The sequence below is a fragment of the Ursus americanus genome, chromosome 8, assembly GCF_024610735.1.
Source record: "Ursus americanus isolate L20-20 chromosome 8, mUrsAme1.1.p, whole genome shotgun sequence".
Lineage (NCBI taxonomy): Eukaryota > Metazoa > Chordata > Mammalia > Carnivora > Ursidae > Ursus > Ursus americanus.
This window is the reverse complement of record NC_142134.1, coordinates 8868855-8887296: the sequence shown is the minus strand read 5'-3', so window position 1 is coordinate 8887296 and position 18442 is coordinate 8868855. Positions and strand designations below refer to the sequence as shown.

At 36.4% G+C, this 18442-nt stretch overlaps 1 protein-coding gene across 8 annotated transcripts in view; it reads left to right on the top strand.

Moving 5' to 3' along the window:
* The window catches only part of PDLIM5 (PDZ and LIM domain 5), a 201011-nt gene that overhangs the window by 173220 nt on the left and 9349 nt on the right, over nucleotides 1-18442 (top strand). For all 8 annotated transcript variants that reach the window (XM_087863978.1, XM_045792084.2, XM_087863977.1 and 5 more), the window contains 2 exons: nucleotides 3974-4148; nucleotides 17127-17307. In XM_087863978.1, the coding sequence (XP_087720104.1) occupies nucleotides 3974-4148; nucleotides 17127-17307 (356 nt within the window). The remainder of the gene's footprint in view (nucleotides 1-3973; nucleotides 4149-17126; nucleotides 17308-18442) is intronic.

Genomic DNA, 18442 nt, shown 5'->3' with positions numbered 1-18442 from the left:
GGCTAATTTAATGGTCCTATGTAATAGCTGTATTAGAACCTAAAAGAAGTAATTGTTTTTATTGAAAATAAGTAGATTGTCATCTTTAAGCTACTATCTCTAAAGAGATGTATATTTTTTCCTACATAAAAGTGGTTTTTTATGACAGGTTCGATAAATGTGAAGTGTTTCGGTCTCTGTACTACCCATGGAAGATTGTTCTTCTCTGCATGGTAGTGCAGTTCTCTACGGAATCATTAAGGAAACGGGCTCATTTTGTGGTCCCTTCCCTGTCGCAAGACCTCACCTTACACCTCCCTCTCCCCATTAAGCCAAGTGAGCAGAGGCCAGGGGCTTGGCACTTGATGGCTCAAAAGTTGCCCATTCCTAGGCTAAAGTAGTGAGAAATTCAGTGTGAAGAAATGAAACATCACTTCATTCATACGGGAAATAACTATGCCTTGGAAATGTTCAGGGCTTGGTAATTAACAGGGCTTGTGTAGCTTTGTGTGCGGGCCAACGTACTAGCAACACGGCAACAAAACAGAGGTGTGAGAATTTCTGTCTTATCCAGAGTGGCTAAAATGGGGGCAGTAACAGAAAACAAGGCTTTTCTTTCCAAGCAAGGAATAGCAGTGAGCTTAGAGCTTTATTATATGTGTTTAAGCCACAGTCACATGTTTCATGTTTAAGAATAGCTTCTCATGTTTAGTAAGTTAGTTCCCCATGTACCTTCTCCTCGAGGCATGGACCAGATGGATTATGTCCCATTTTACAATGACTGATGGAGAATTACTATACTCTTTTATTGCTAAAAATGTCTTGGTGACTCAGTACTTTAGGGCTTATGCATAGATAATGTGATAAAATAAAGGCATATGGTAGATGAAAGGGTTTCACTCTCTTTGAGGTCTAATTTTCAGATTTTTCAATTGGTAACTTTCCTGCTGTTTGAAATCCTGAACCTAATCCACATTTTAAAAATATCTATCTCAATATTGTTCTCTGAAAAGGCAAAATGAAGGTGATTTGGAACCTTCCCGTTTTTCATTTGCTTGATTAAATATTAATTTTTTGCCTTCTATTTGTGAAGCAGTTTTCTGATAGTGGGTAGAAAGAATTATATAGTTTATCCTCTTTGAGAGTTTATCATTGACTTAGGAAGGAAAAGATGTTCTAAGATATTGATAAATTATACAGGCAGGGGTGTTGTGCGAATGTTCAGAGGAGCAAGAGAACAGTTCTAGCTTGGATCGTCAGGGAATATGGGGTGGTGGAGTGGGGGGAGCTAAGGAAATGGAACTTCCATGAGCCTTATAGAATGAGAAAACTATGAGTAGTGCTGGAGAAAGAGACATTTCACTGGCTGGTGGTCATAGAAGCAGGGTCTGGCCTGGCATGTTCCAGGGACAGTGAGTAAGCTATAGCATAGTGCTTAAGAGCATAGACTCTGGAGCCAGCCTGCCTGGGTTCAGGATTGTCCTTTATTTGCCTCGTGGCCTTGGGCCAGTTTCTTAACCATTCTTTGCCTCAGATAGAATTAAAAAATGTTACTAATCTTGCCTGAATCATAGAGCTGTTATAAGGATTTGACAAAAATGCCTGCAAATAGTGATAGCTCAAGTTAAATATTAAATAAGTATAATAGAGTATGGCGATGACCAGGATGTGAATGAACATAAAAGACAAGATTTGTAAAGAAGGTTGGAGTGAGCTCCTTGAAGGACTGGACTATGAACACTGAATAAACAAGAAACCGTGATGAAAGTAGTATATTTGGAAAAATAGTCTAGCAGAATAGGTTGAAAAGAGATTGGCCGCAGAGAGACTAATTAGGAGACTTGTGATTGTCCAGACTTGAGGGATTTAAGACTGGGACTCACACGATAGCCCATGGGTTTGGATTAAAAAGAAGGGACAGACCTTGGGAACATCTACAGTGGAATAGTCATTAGGGCCCAGTGACCAAGGGCACATAGGAAACAGAGGGTTGTGCCAGAGGTAAGTGGGAGAATTCAAATGTACCGGAAGGACTTCTTAGGAAGAGCTGGTAATGTGTGCAAAAAGATGAAATCCATTTTGCATGCCCTGAATTTAAAGACAAGAACAGGATTTGGCATTGAAAATGCGTATCTGTTGCTCTAAGGGAAGTCGGGTTTGGATATAGAAATGGAAGGCCCGCAGAGGAGCAAGTTGTGCTGTGCAAGTAAATGAGGTGACAAGGAAGAGAATGTATACAGTGATTTTCTCTCCCGTTTCTGTAAGACAAAGTGTGAATATAAGGGAATGAAAACATGGTCCTAGCAGTTGAGTCACTTGCAACAAGGGCACTAGTAAAGCTCACTGGCCTGTAAAGTGTGATTTCACAGCTCAAGTGCCAGACAGAGCCCTGTAGATGTGCTGAGTGTTAATAAATGCTGGGCTTCTGGATCTGCAATTGCACATCATTGCAAACAGCCTTTATTGTGGTAAGGGAGAGTTCTCCTTTCAGTTATCCTAATTAATTTTATCCCGCTGTAACCACACTTATAATATGAAACCTGTCAGTACACATACATGTAGTTAATTTCTGTTATTATTATTATTTATTATAAACAAAACTTGTTCCTTTTAAACCTCTTTTTAATATATGCCTTTTCTACTACATTGTAACTGCCTGTGGGTAAGGTGCAGGCCTCCTCTTGGTTTCAGTCCCTCACAGATTTTGCATTCACTCATTTATGTATTAATTCCAGTTCATTAATTTTTTCGTTTGTTTATTCATTCCAGACACTGTATTAGTTGCTAGGGTGAGGAATAAGGCATAGTTCCTACCCTCAAGGAGCTTAACTATTTAGCTGGGGGAGAAAGACACAGATATATGAAGTAGAAACAGTAATAAAATCATTCACAGAAAATTATGGGAATGTGGAAGAGAAACGTTCAGTCTGTGGCATGGGCAGTGGGGAGAGGTACTTCAGGGAAAATTTTTGGAGCAGTTGACGTCTGCGCTGAATCTTAAATGATACATGGTAGTTACTAGGTACCCAGAAAGAGGGGGAGAAAAATGACAGTGAAGACAACCTGTGCATAGACAGACTCACAAGCAAATGTGAGGCATTTGGTATTGCTGCAGCATGAAGACAGGCAGAGAGTGATGAGAGGTGAGGCTGTGGGGCAGGCAGAGAGCCCTGGAGGGACCTGGGTGCAGTGCTTAGAAAAGCCTGGAATACATTCAGTGGTCAGAGAAGAGGGAGCTCCTTGAAGTGGCTTCTGCAGAGTTGTGATCTGGTGAGATTCCAGCCCTAGGTGGCAGTTGGGAGGGTGTGTTTAAGCAGGACAAGACATTTTGGCGACTAGCAAGGTGGGAGACAGTTAGGACCTAAACCAGGACAGGATTGTAGGAATGGAGAGGAGTGGACTAAAATCAAGAAGTATTTGTGATATAAAATCAGCAGGACCCATTATAACCACAGATGAGGGAGGGAAGGTCCTAAGATGGTTCTTACGTAGCTACCTTATATGACTGGGTGACAGATTTCACAGTCTACTAGAGAGTAGAGGAAGAGAGAGAATACAGTGAGTTCATTTTTATTTTTGAAATCTTCAACACATTGAGATTTTTAATGCGCCTCTTATGTTTTTGGAGTTAAATCTATTGATGGTTTGCAGAGATGTCTAGATGACTAGAACTACCTTGCTGTTCATATTCACCTTAACTGTATCTCCTCTTGGAAGCAGACGCGACTCTTTTTTTCCTACAACACCTTATGCATTCGTAACTCTTTGAATGCATTCATCTGTCATAACTCTTTCACTGTGTTGTAATCCTCGATTTTCTTTTCAGTTTATTTCTGTAGTCACAGTCCAGTGTTTGATACATAACCTCTCTGTAAATTTGAGTGAATAAACAGATCAATAGATTATTTTAAAAAATAATATTATTATTTGATTATTAGAAAAAATTTATATTTGGCTTATTCTCAGGCTAATTCTTCTGTGTCTTAACTCCTAGCACTTTCCACTGGAAGAATCTCAAACAGTGCAGCTTCGCCAGGAGCAGTGGCACCAGCCAACTCAGCCGGGGGACAGCCCCAGCCAGGTGACCAGGACACTTTAGTGCAAAGAGCTGAGCACATTCCAGCAGGGAAACGAACTCCAATGTGTGCCCACTGTAACCAAGTCATCAGGTTGGTTATTCATTTTTGAAATTTTCTTGAAAGTACTTAATTCCAGTGTTGATTTTTCTGTATATATTCTGAAAGATTGAAATTTTATTAGTGAAAATATTCTTGCTGTATTTCTATGTAATGGTTATTGAAGGAGATAAATTTGGATATATATATTTGTTAGATACTATTATAATGAAAAGTCATTCTGGACTCTGTGAAATAAAACTAAAAATGCCAATTTTCTCTGTTATTAATTGCTATCAGAACTAAGAAAAAATAACGATTAATGTGGCCTTTCAGAGAATAATAAAATTTTAAGACTCAAAGAGACCCTGAAGATCATTTATCTGAACTTCATTCTTTTACAAATTGTAAAAATTGAGGACTTTTCATTTAGATGAAAAATAGCTAGTGACATAAAATAAAGAACTTTGAGCCCTAGAGAAAGAAGATTGGATTTTCAAATACCTAAGCACTGGAAGATATAATTACCCTCAGATCTATTCATAAATGCTTTCAATTTTAAATTAGGTCATAACCTGCTTTTTTAACATATTTTTTATCCAAATCTGTTTCATTGTCTCTTAAGTTCCAAGAGGGATAAAAGGCCCAGAGATCTGAAGTGAGTGCACTATATTGGCACTTAATGAGCCTCGGAGCATTTCTTAATTAGTGATTTTTAAAGTGTTAGGAGGGGGGCGCCTGGGTGGCGCAGTCGTTAAAAGCGTCTGCCTTCGGCTCAGGGCGTGATCCTGGCGATCCGGGATCGAGTCCCACATCAGGCTCTTCCGCTGTGAGCCTGCTTCTTCCTCTCCCACTCCCCCTGCTGTGTTCCCTCTCTCGCTGGCTGTCTCTCTGTCACATAAATAAATAAAATCTTTAAAAAAAAAAAAAAAAATAAAGTGTTAGGAGGTATAGATAAGAATGTTGATTACAGGGATCCCACCAGTAGGACCTTGCTGTCTCTGTTGAGTTGCCTTGTTGGCAGTAACAAATGATAGGTTGAAATGACTGTTCAGGCTCTCTCCTTGTTTTTAGTTTATCCTGTTTTGAAATAGTTGAAACAGGGGATTCTCTAAAGTTGAATAAGGTTAAGACTTACTTGCTTTTCCTCTACTCTATTACATGGTTATTGCTTAGGATAATGCTTCTAGTTAATACTTAAAATGGAGCCCAAGAAGCCTCAATACTTTATTTAAAAACCAAATATAAATACTCTTTTCCTTGACCCACTATTAAGTGATAAATGTGTCAAGAACACAGCACACGGTACATGATTAAAAATAAAACAGCTCTTTTATTTAAAACGATCATTTGTAACATTCCAAAAATATAGTAAAATGGAAAGCAAAAATAAAAATTCATACATAATTCTACCTTCCACGATAACCACTAAGAATATTTGAGTTCACACTTTTAAAACACACACATGTAAGGACAGGTGTTATTTTACAGAAATGGAATTATAATAATAATATTTTGTAAGCTGTTATTTTTCACTTAAGTGTATTTTCCACATTGAGTACCCACTTAATAAGAATTAGCCAGTAGCAGTGGTAGTAGTAATAATGGTTATGGGGAAAAGGAGAAAATCAGTAGAGTTTCCCAAGTCTAGACATTAACCAGTACACAGAAGGCATTTGTGAATATTTTACCTGAACAGGTCATGTGTAACTCTAGACCCACTTGTTCAAGCCGTAATATCAATTTGGTTAGAGTGACTTTCCTAAAGTGGTACTGTAAGGTTACTACCTTATAGAAATATGTAATCTAATAGACTCTAGAGTGGTACTGCTTTGTTCCAATAAATAAGTGTTTTTAATTACTAACTGTATTTAGTTGTTATAGTTTTAGGATTAATATTAATAAAATAAAAATAAGTTGTGACTTCTATTTCTAGAAGTTATACTACTTTGGTTACCTACCTAGACTGGTAGTTAGGGACGCTATATTCTGGATAAAAGCACCCTTTATGGAGATAGGAGTCACTGCTATTTGTATGCTGTTGTAAGCAATTACTGGATAGGCTAACTGTCAAATCCTATCACTTGTTGATTCATATTGTCTGATTATCAAATTCTGTTAAATCCTATAATTACCAGTACCAATGCATGTGAAAAACTTAGTATGGAGAAAATAAAAAGATCTAAATAGGAATTTCATCCCCCCCCCCCTTCCTGCCTGCCTTGGTTTCAGTTATAATGCTAGGCCAGGTTGTAATTTTAATGCAAAGTCTTTCAGCCATGTGAAATAAATATGTATTATGTTAATAAATGAATGGCCATCACTTATTCCCTCATCTGTTAAATTTTATATTGCTCTGGATTATCCCAGCACTGTTATCAGTTAAGCATTAAAGCTTCATTTACTAGGGAAGTTAATAGGAACAGGGATTAGTTCATGTCAAGATCATATAACAGTAATTAACATAGCACATTTGCTTGGTGCTCAAAGGCTAAAGTAGCTTGAATAGACTGTAGTCAGTTTAGAGATCTAGTCAAAGCATTATTCTTGTTCTTGGCCTCAGTGTCAGTATCACTTACCAAAGCAAGGACATGTTAGATCAGGTGACGTTCTCTTGGGCACCTGTTTCAAAAACAAGCTACGGTTGCAGACTTGATACTTTGAATACAGAATATTGTAACCTGGCACACTCTGGGAAGTTTAGGATCATTTTATAATTTATATTTCTTATCTTCTACAGCATAATTTATATTATTTGTTTATAATTTGTATTGTTTTATTGTATATTTTCTAAGCATCTCAAATTTTTAAAAATTTTTAAGTGAAAGCAAACTAAGGCAAGTTTTGTTTTAACTTCTTTTAGCAAAGTTAATTGTTTTTGGAAACCTCAGAAAACTTAATCACTGAATGTTAGTACTGAACTAGTTCTGTCTTACAACTAGCTTAACTCCATAGAACATTTTATTTGGATGTAATGTTAACATTTTTTGGTTTATTTGAACCTTAAAAAGAGTTATTAATGTTGTGCCTAAATAGACATCACTTTGATTAGTTAGTGGCCTTTTATAGAAGGATAAGAAATTCCACTGAGGCTTTGATTAAGTTTGCTCTGGACAATTCCAATCCATTTATGATAGAAGTACCATTTCTTTGACTCATACTCGTGAATTGATTGACAGTTGGTTGTTGGTATAATAGAGAAACAGAAAATCGGGTTATTATAGCCAAAACCACATTTTAGTCTCCCTGATAGAATGGGTTTATGAAAACTCTAGCTTATTTCTTGACTGTTACATCTAGTGGCATTAAAATCTATTCACCACTTGTATTAACCTGGAGTTGACTAAACTGTTCACTTTTAGCTTAGCATCTTTGTGAAAGAAGTACAGGATTTATAGTGCTTGAATTTCTTCTTAGCTATGGAATGCTTAAAAGAAATAGCCACAGTTCTATTGTTCTGTATCTGCTTGCAGTATAGCACCAGAACAATCACGTTGAGGTAACCCATTGTTTATTCCAGGGAGAGAGAGATTTTTAACATTACTGGTCTGTTTCTTGCTCAGTGATTTTCAAACTTCCCTCATACCAGGCCATCTCAGTTACCCGAAGGAGAGGCCAAGCAGGGGTTTTTGTTCGTTTCACGGTGCACTTCAGTCTCTCAGCATTCCCTTATTAATAGGTTTTATTTATTCTCCCTTTTGGTTTAAATTTCACTTGAAAATAAAAAGTTTCTTGTAATGCGTTAGCCCCTGAATTTAAGGAAACAACCAAAGATGTAGAACAAATTTTTTGAGCAATACGTACAGACCAAGATTTCAAATATACTGTAGTGAAAAATTGGAAAGAACACAGATGTTCAGCTAATATTATGGTGCCATTAAGATCCTGGTTTTGGATTATAGTAATAATAATAATTGTTTAAAGTGTTCTTAGCTTATGTCAAATGTTGCACTAAGAATTTTACCTGAATTCCCATTAAATTCTTCATAAGCTTGTGAGACAGTTACTGAAATTGCCTCACTTGTGTAGATGAGAAACTGAGGCACAGAGAAGTTACATATTTGCCTGAAGTCACATAGTTGATAAATGGTAGCACCTGAATTTGAGCCCAGATCTAACTTTAAATTTTATTCATGTTTTAACTACTACTTAGAAAAATATTTATAGCATTATATTAAGATGAAAAAAGAAATATATTTTTGATTTTAAGTATGATTCTAATTTTGTGTAAAGAAAATATACTTCAAGATAAGTTAATATATATGAATACATAACTGTTATGAGTACTTATACACACAGTCATATATGTTACTGTATTAAGTCAGGAGAAAAACAGCTTAAGCAGACCTGCCATAATTTGAGTGCAGCAGTGGACTTTTCTTCATAATGTTTGAGTATATAAGTGAGAAAGAAGGGAGTAAATACTAGATTGAATAATTAAAAATTCTTACCTCCCCACCAAAATGACTTTGTACCACATACATGCATTCTTAGACTCATAGATGACCCAGGGTTCCCTTTTCCACTTTCTCATCTAATGAAATGTAGTCGTTCTATAAGTAACACTCATTAAGTATTTTGTGTACCACCCACTATAAGCACCAGTGAGAAATCAAAGACATATTCCCTTGCCTTAACGAAGTTACTGTTACAGACTGGATTGTGTCCCTTCCAAATTAATATGTCGAAGTCATAACCCCCAGTACCTCAGAATGTGGCGTTCTTATAAGAAGAGATTTGGACACAGAGATATAGGGGGGGAAGACCATGTGAAGACACATGGAGAAGATGGCCATCTATAAGCCAAGGAGAAAAACCTTAGAAAAGAGGAACCCTGTCAACACCTTGATTGTTTGTCTAACACTAATTGAACAGATCTGGGCTCAAATTTAGGTTCTACCATTTATTACCTATGTAACTTCTAACCTCCCAAATTGTGAAAAAATAAATTCCTGTGACTTACCCAACTTGTGGTACTTTGTTAAGGCAGCTCTAGCAAAATTATACAGTTATACTGTAGTGAAAAATAAAGCAAGCAAATCAACAACCATATTAGTATGGTAATAAGTCTAATAGGGATACATCCAGAATCCTCCTGGTGCAAAGAGGAGAGGTGAGGATTATTTAGCTTTAACAAACCACTTTCTTTTATTTGAAAGGAATCGCAAGCAATAAGGTTCCATAGTCTACTTATAAAATCAATAGTTTTATACAACAAATATCCATTGAAAACTTATGAAGTGTTAGCTGTGAGGGTGGTTATTATATTAGAATATATAAACATATCAAGCCACCACATTGTACATCTTAAGCTTGCACAATGTTATATGTCATTTATATCTCGATTTTAAAAAATAAATATTAGAAAAAGGAAAAACTTATGTGCAAGTTGTCATACTGGTACTATAGTATATAAAAATTAAGAGACAGTTCTTGTTTTCATATATTTTATCATCTGATAGAAAAGCCGAAACCCTGGCACAGATAACCATAATGTAATAATGTAAGCATTGTGAGAGGTACATTGTTTACTTAGGAAAATCATGAGATATCTATAGGGTTCTAAATTGTCACAGTTGTAAAATTGAAAAATTAATCTTGCTTCGGGAAAATATATTAATATTGGAAATCCATGTTGATGATTTCATTATATGATCCTTCTAATATCCAGGTCTCTCAATTCTCTGACATCTTGTACTTTAGTAATCCCTCCAGTTAACTTCAGCCACCAATTTTCATTCATATCCTAGATCTTGTCTTTACCATTAACTACATTTCCTTCATAATCTCATTTCTAAGCAGCTCACTCTACTTCAAGAACCACTGCCTGTATTTCCACCCTTTCCCTATTACCTCAACTCCAGCAATCCTTTGACCACTCCCTGCCTCCCAGCACCTCAGATTCATCGATCCAGATTTCTTTTCTCTGTCCCTTGGGTCCCAATATCCTCACTTCCCTTCTTATCTAGTCTGAATTCCATAGTCAGTCATTAGTCAGTATCCATTATATCTCCTCAATTCCTTTGCCCATCTCTCATTTCATCGTATTCACTTAACTGAAACCACTGGGCTGGATAAAATCTACTCTTGGTTTACTCTGTGCCCACACCTGAAAGTGGATGTGACTGGAAGGAAACCCACAACCATACTAACCAGTGTCACTTTAAATTCATGACTATTAATCTCAGGTGTGTCCTTAATAATAACAAAAATCTGCTGTATTTCTCTAGTATGTTTGCTTTTCCAGTCTCCCAGAAAGCCACTTTATATCTTCTTTTTTCCCCTTAAGCCTCTGATAAGTTATTCCCCATTTTTACTGTCAGCTGATGACCTTGATTCTTTTTTCATTCTTTTATGTAGGAAAGGCAACAGAAATGTAGGACATAGAGAAAAAAATAAAATGGCACTCATAATTCCTAACTTATCAGCAGTTACATTAAATGTAAATAGATTAAACACTCTAATTAAAAGAATTGTAGAGTAGATAAAATCATGATGTGGCTATATGCTGCCTATAACAGACACTTCAGGTTAAAAGACACAAGTAAAAACACTGTAACCAGAAGAGAGCTGGAGTGACTATATGTATTAGTATCAGATAAAATAGCCATTAAGAAAAAAGGTGTTGAAAGAGAAAAGAAGACGTTTTATAATGATAAGAAGTTCAATCCATCAAGAAGGTACAACAATTATAAATACATATTCACCTAATAGCAGAGCCCCAAAATACACAAAGCAAAAACTGGTAGAATAGAAGGGAACAGTGATAAATAATTCGACAATAATGCTGGAAACTTTGGTATCCCAGTTTCAAGAATGGATATAACAAATGCACAGAAAGTCAACAAAAAGCCTTGAACAACACTATGTACTAAATTCAACAGACATCTGTAGAATATCCCAGCTAACAACAGGAGGGTATAAATTCTTCTCATGGAACGTTCTCCAGGATAAGACCACATGTTAAGCCATAAAACAAGTTTCAATACTGTAAAAGGACTGAAGTCATACAGAGTATGTTCTCTGACTAGAATGGAATGAAATTAGAAATATATAACAGGAGAACATTTGGGAAATTCACAAATATGTGGAAATTAATATACTCCTAAACAAAAATCTCTTAGTTAACTCAGTGTCAACTTATTTTATAGCACTGACATTACACTGCATAATCCTAAAATAAACTAATTACAGGATGATGTCCCATCGTCTTCGCAGGTTCCACCCACACTCTAGAGGAGGGGATTATACAGGCCATGTACACCAGAAGGCAGGTATCTTAAGGGGGCCATATTAGAATTCTCCCTAACATACCATCTCCTCTCCTGTCTTCCTCCTCTTGGTTAGTGGTCGCTCTGTTCTCTCAATTGCCCAGACCTCATATGATCTATCAGCACATCCTTTTGACTCTGACTTCTAAATGTATCTGAACCTTTCTTCCTGTTTGTGTTAATGCTACTACCCTGATCCAAGCCACTGTCATTTCTCACCTGGAATAATGAAGTTGTTTTCTAATTAACCTTTTTGCTTTTGCCCTTGCCCTTTACCTGTCCTCAACACAGTAGCTAGAGTAAATCCTGATGAAACATAAATCAGATAGTATCACTCTTTTGCTGGAAACCCCATAATGATTTTACTTTTGGTAGAAGCCAGAATCCTTACAATGGCCTAAGGGCCTTACGTAGTCAACCCCATCCCACCACCACCTCATTATCTCTCTACCTTATTACTTGGTAATTTCGCCCTTGTTTCCTCTACTCCAGGCACACTGGCCTTCTTGCTGTTTCTCAGACTCCCCAGCCATCTTTATCAGGCCCTTTGCATTTGAGGTTTTCCTTGCCTGGATTCTCTTCCCCTGGATATTTGCATAGTTCACCTTTGCCTCACTCAGGTCTTTATTCAAATATCAGGGTATCCTTGGCCACCCTGTTTAAATTCCCCTCCCCCAACCACCATATACAGTCTTCCCTCCCTGCTTCATTTTTCCTCCTCAGCACTTAAAATCCAACATACCCTTTTTATAAAAAATTATTGTTGTTTGTTGTTTCTCCCTCATGCTAGGATGTAAGTTCTGTGTAAGCAGGGCCTTTCCTGACTTTATTTCCTACCATATTTTCTGCTCCTAGAGCAGCATTGGCATGTATCATTGTATTTAGTAAATACTTGTGCAGTTGATGATTGAACTTTTTAAAAATATTTGGAGGAATCTATGATAAGTTTCTCCAAGTTGAAATTTTCTCCCATTTGTCTTAATATATAGAAACACATTTTCCTGTTTTGTGAATTTTATAATAACCAATATAAATAATTGAGTATAATTCTCTCCAATTGACTTAAAGAACTATCAATTAATATTACTTTTTTTTTAAGAATTTGTCTTTTTTATTCACTGTTATGTTCAGACTCATTTTACTCATGCATTTATTCTTGAACATTGAGTCATTTATGTCTTTAAAATAAAAAGCTATAGCTGACCTCACAACCTTTTAAAGGGCAGTATTTTAAAGGGCTTATAAATTAAAGATGGTACTCAATAAAGGTGGAAGTATGTTATTTAATGTTCCAAATTGGAAAGTTCAGACATAAGGTACTGGAAATGAAGAATTAAGGGTATCAAAAATGCAGCACTTCTACATTTTAGGAAGGATTATTAATATTGCTAATTTTGAGTATTGTAAGTCTCGATAGTGTGTTTTACTATTATTTCAAGTGTGTTTCATCCTCTTTTACTCTCGCTTCCTGAGTGTGTCTTTGTATTTGTAATTGTGTGTGCACTGTTTCTTCCAATAATTTTTTCTCTTTCAGAAAACTCTTCCTTTGGTTCTGTTGTTCTTGGAGTCTTTGCTCATGCCAGGCCTTTCCCAAAATTTGACCATAATGTAAAACTGGTTTATACATTTTTATTATTATATCTAATTAAGTAGAGTATCAGATTCCATTTTTATTTTTGAGCATGAGTTGGATTTTTATGTGGTTTTGCTTTTAACTTTTGTTGATTAACTTCTTTTGATTTTCTTAGCTTTTTTTTGTTTTTAACTTCTATTGATGCAGTAACTTTTGGTCAAATGCAAGTTTTAATCTGTAGTAGCTGGGCCTTGGAGAATTCCAGCTTTACACTTCATCATCCACGTGATCTTAGGAATGTTAGGTAGCTGTTGATATTTTCTTCACCTATTTATAGAGCTAACGTCTGTGACTGAGCGTTATTGTTCTAGTTAAATAATAAAGAGAGGCAGGAAGCAAGCATTTGATTTTGAAACTGAATCCCTGTTAGATTATGCCTATTGAAATTTGCAGTCCCTTTCACCTTCTCACTATATAAGCTTTCTTGGGGCGCCTGGGTGGCACAGCGGTTAAAGCGTCTGCCTTCGGCTGAGGGCGTGATCCCGGCGTTCCGGGTTCGAGCCCCACGTCAGGCTCCTCCTCTGTGGGCCTGCTTCTTCCTCTCCCACTCCCCCTGCTTGTGGTCCCTCTCTCATTGGCTGTCTCTGTCTCTGTCAAATAAATAAATAAAAAATCTTAAAAAATATATATATATATAAGCTTTCTTTTTCTGTTCCTTTTGACATCTTTTCCTGCCTTTCTTCTTCTTCTTTTTTTTTTTTTTCTTTTTGGCGTAAGTCTCACAGAAAATAAACAGTAAAAATTTCACCGGATAGGAGAGCTCTTCTCTCTCAGCCAATCAGTGCTTTACTCTTTCCCGTCCCCTCCTTTGTCAGTGAAGGAGTATTTGGGAAGGGCTGTGGGGTAGAGTGCAGGAAGAGGTAGAGGCAGACTTAATTCCACTCTGCATTTACCCAAGCCTGTAGTTCCAGTTCACAAATGGAAACCCAATCCTGCCTGGAACAAGAAGAACTTCAGTGTTAATCCTATGTTAATGAATTTGTTAAATCAATCTCTGCTAACACAAAGAAGAGAATACTTTGTTATATGTAAGAGATTTGAGTGTTTATACGTAACTTCAAGGGCATGATGGGAAAGATGCTTTTTCAGCCGGGGCAGGGTGGGGGGGGGAATATCTGGCTAGGCCAATACCTACACTGAGCATGTTTAAGACAGGAGATCTGGCAGGAGCAAGGGTCATTTTCAGTTCAGCTTTTAAAGGTGCAGAGGGAGCTTCTTTACTGTTGTTAAGACATTTCACTATTCAAATTTGATAAGGATAAGGAGATATCTAAAAGTTATTCTTTTACTGGATGATTTAATTAATTTAATTAATTTATTTGTAATAGAAACTATTTTGGAAACCTTTTAAAAACACTTTTAGGAATACGTGAAATATAAGAAAATCTTCTAAATTATAAAAGGGAGCAAAAGAATATTGGAAATCATGAATGGGACCATTAAAAATGAAGATCGGACAAAAATTTGCCATTAAGACTGGACAAAACCTATAAGGATGACCTACATACTTGCCTAGGGCTAGACTAAATTTGGCTTTCAGCCTTTTAGTGGTCAACAAAAAAAGAAAGTTAATTTTTAAACTTACTACACAATGAGTAAAAAAACAAGCCTATTGCTCAGAGAAGCAAAACTGTTCTTGTTACAAAAACCTGAAAGGACTTTCTCTAAGGAGTACATGTGAAAATGACCCTGTGTGACCTAACAAATAGCACTCTCAACAGCAACTTAGAGGAAGAGCAGGGGTGACTGTTACAGAGCTATTTACTGTGACAAGTGTCAGTGCAGACTGATGGTATCACGTTGCGCACCAGTCGTTAAGAGAGTAATTCTGTGGAGTGGGTCGGGCCAAATATGCCGTAAGTTGTAGAACCTCCTTCTCTGCTGGTCTGACTTGATTTCAACGAGTATTTTATTAAATCTAGAAAATGGATTGTGTGTTCGTGAATCGGTTGTTCTTAGATGTCTTTTGTTTTTCCCCCTCAGATGAATTTTGTTAAATGTTTGGTGGCACTGATAGCCATGTTCCGGGAGTAAAGCTCTCTCTTTACTCCAAGTGCATACAACACTTTGATAGAATGTGGATTTTGAGGTTGGATTGACTTTTGCAATCTGGAAAGCTAAATAAGGATACTGGCCTCAAGGGGCCATCCAACCTATGGAGGAGCTGAAGATGTGCCCTAATTCAGCCTAACAAATCCTCTGGAATCTGCCTTGTGTCCAAACAAATGGTAGCAAAGTTCTACCATCCCTATGTTGTGGTCACAGTAAATTTAACCTGGCAGATTTTTCAAGCTTATATAACCAGATACCTACTGGTAGAAAAACTCCACACACTCATAAAACTTTGTCTAGCTTTGAACACTCTGACTCCTTGGTTTATCTTTGAAGCTAAACTACTTGCCAAATACATATTGAGAAAATGAGAGGAAGGAACTTGCTGAGTATGACTTATTTATAATCCAGTTAAAAATTGAGGGACAGCCTACCCAAAGTAACATTTGGTTACAGAATAAATGATCTATAGCCTTTTTTTTTCCTGTCAGGAATTAGTTAACAAAGACGTTCCTTGTTAGTGATAATAAAATTTATGGCTCCCTAAAGCTTAAAAAATAATAATAAACTACTTGTCTCAAATGCTAAGAGAACTGCATGCTCTGATAAAAGTTGGCATCATGTTATTAATAAAAACAAAAACAAAAACAAGTTAACAAAAAATGAGGCTAGAAAATACCCTCTTAGACCTCACAAAACACATTTTTATCATTCATCAAGAGCCTTTTTACTTTTTTGACTCTTGCAAAATTAGGTGCTGGTTCGGAGTAAACATCAATGTATTTGTAAAGAATTTCCCAGTGGAAATAGTTATTGAATACTAAGATTTATGTTATTGTCAAAAGAGAAAAAAATGCTCTGATTTTGTGATGCTCATTACTGTGACTTTTCCTATTAATAATCTGCCTAGAAGTCAGGTATCCGTGCTTACTGACAATTACCCTGTGGTCACTCAGTGATGATAATTGACGGTAATGAGATGAAAAGCAGAATATCAGTTGACTACACCAGTGTGCTAGAAATCAGGAAATTCAGCTTCTGGCCTTCACTCTGTCAGTGATTTTATGATATTTGTCATATCTTTTGAACATTTTGTATCTCAGCTTCTCCATCTGTTAAACTGAGTTTGAAATAACTGCCCTGGTCTATCTCACAGGAATGTTGCATGGACAAATTGGATAAGTGTAAAAGTGCCTTAGAGGTAAAGCCACTCTGTGAATAAAGATTAGTGTGATGGAGCTACTGAAAAGTATGTTGCAGAGGCTAGAATGGTTCATTTCTGCAGGCTTCATGACTAGATAAGGCTTCATAATGGATTCCTGTCAAGCAAACCAAACCCATCTTATCAGTTCATGACTGTATAGTATTTAATGGAAAAAAATCTCTTTACAAACATTTGTTACCTTGATACAAATGTGCATTAAAAATCAGTCATGTTTTAATTAAATAAAACCTTTCTAAGTAGCTTCAAAACAGTCTCTAATATCCAGTTGACAGTTTCCATAGTCTGTTCGGAGGGGTCATAAACATTTGATATGCTTAATAAAGTTGAGAAATAAGTAATGGAACAATGTGTGGGGAACCGAAATGGACTGCAGTGTTTCCTCAGGTAATAATTGCTACAAATTTTAAGACTCCGACATGACCAAATTGAGATTTCTCTTTATTTTATAGAAATGTCAAATTCTCGTCTCTGCCTAACCCATATATTTTTTTCTGGTTACTTCATTTTCTGTTGGAGTTAACATTCTCATTCTCAGTCGTAATCATCATACAGACAGAGCCACTCGTTGCAGCTCAAAAAACATAACCACCAAATCTCTTGAAGATGGAAAGAAGTGGGGGAAATGGCCTTCCTCGAAAGAATCCCTGAAGTGCTTTTTACTCCTCCCTCTTTTCCTCTTCACAGAAATGCTCAGAGTTCCTATGTAAATTTACAGCACCCATGTTTCCAGCCCTCAGAAGCATAATTGAGCAAGTATTTAATTGTTTGGGTATTGCATAAAAGAGGTTCTGTCCAAGCTAACTTTAGAAACTTTTATTCCCCAGCCAACTTGATCTCTTTTATTCTGGCAGGGGACCATTCCTAGTGGCACTGGGGAAATCTTGGCATCCAGAAGAATTTAACTGTGCGCACTGCAAAAATACAATGGCCTACATTGGGTTTGTAGAGGAGAAGGGAGCCCTGTATTGTGAGCTGTGCTACGAGAAATTCTTTGCTCCTGAATGTGGGCGATGCCAAAGGAAGATCCTCGGAGTAAGTATCAGAAACCTGTTTATGCTGAGCGAGGTTGAAAGCACAATAATTTTTTTGTTGTGAAACCCTTCCATCAGTTTTCCTTTTTATGTTCTTCTTGCTTGATCCCCTCTCTGTTTTCATCACTGTTTATTATTGTAAAGCAAAACTAAATAGACCTCTGTAGAAGTATATCGGACTCATGGGGTTAAGTTGTCTTTGGTTTTGTCTTACTGAGTGCTCTCTTGTCTAGTGAAAGTCTAGCCACTGTAGGGAAAAAATAATTTACTGTGGGTGTGCTACCTCAACAGGACCCTGTTTGCTCAGGAATGAAGAGGTCGCACAGGACCACACACATCAGAGTTCTCAGAACTGACACCTTCACTGTTTTAAATTAAATTCCATAACTTTTATAAGAGCAGCATTTCCCCATTTGTCAGGGTTCAAGCACAGGGCACAGATCTCATGAAATATATAAAACATGAGGCTTATAAATGATATATTTTTCTTAAACACATATAATGTTTAAAGATATAACTATTTTATGAGCATATACATGTGATAGAAAAATAATCTAAGCACCTTTTTTTTTCTCTTTTCAAAAAGGGAGTAATTTAGGAGTCAGATATAGAATAAATAATGATGAATGAATGAGTTTCCTGCTCTGGAATATCCAGTTTGCAGTTTACAAAGAAAGGGTCAGTCATTTCTTATGGATGACTAGGAGATGGAATTTTATTTTAGAAGCATCCAAGGTGCCTCATCCAAGGTTCTCGTATGAAACTCATACAGCTAATACAAAAGATGGAAATGGCATTGGTGAATTCTAATATCCTGTCTATAAAAATATAATAATGAAACTTTAATTCATATCAGCTGAGAGAAAAGTTAGTATGAATTATTGAGAACTTTGAATTTCAGATTACATCTTTATATGGTTCTAAAACTTTGAGGACACTTAAATTATAACTATACCACATGAAATATTTCTGTATTATTAATTTGTATAATATGTTGGGAACAAAAGAGTAGAATGATACAGGCTGTCAGTTCCTAAATGACAAATAATAAGTTGAATATATGTTAATACTCTTTTAGTATATAAATATATTCTATAAATTCTAGAATAATTAATAACACGAAGTCAGGTAACAGT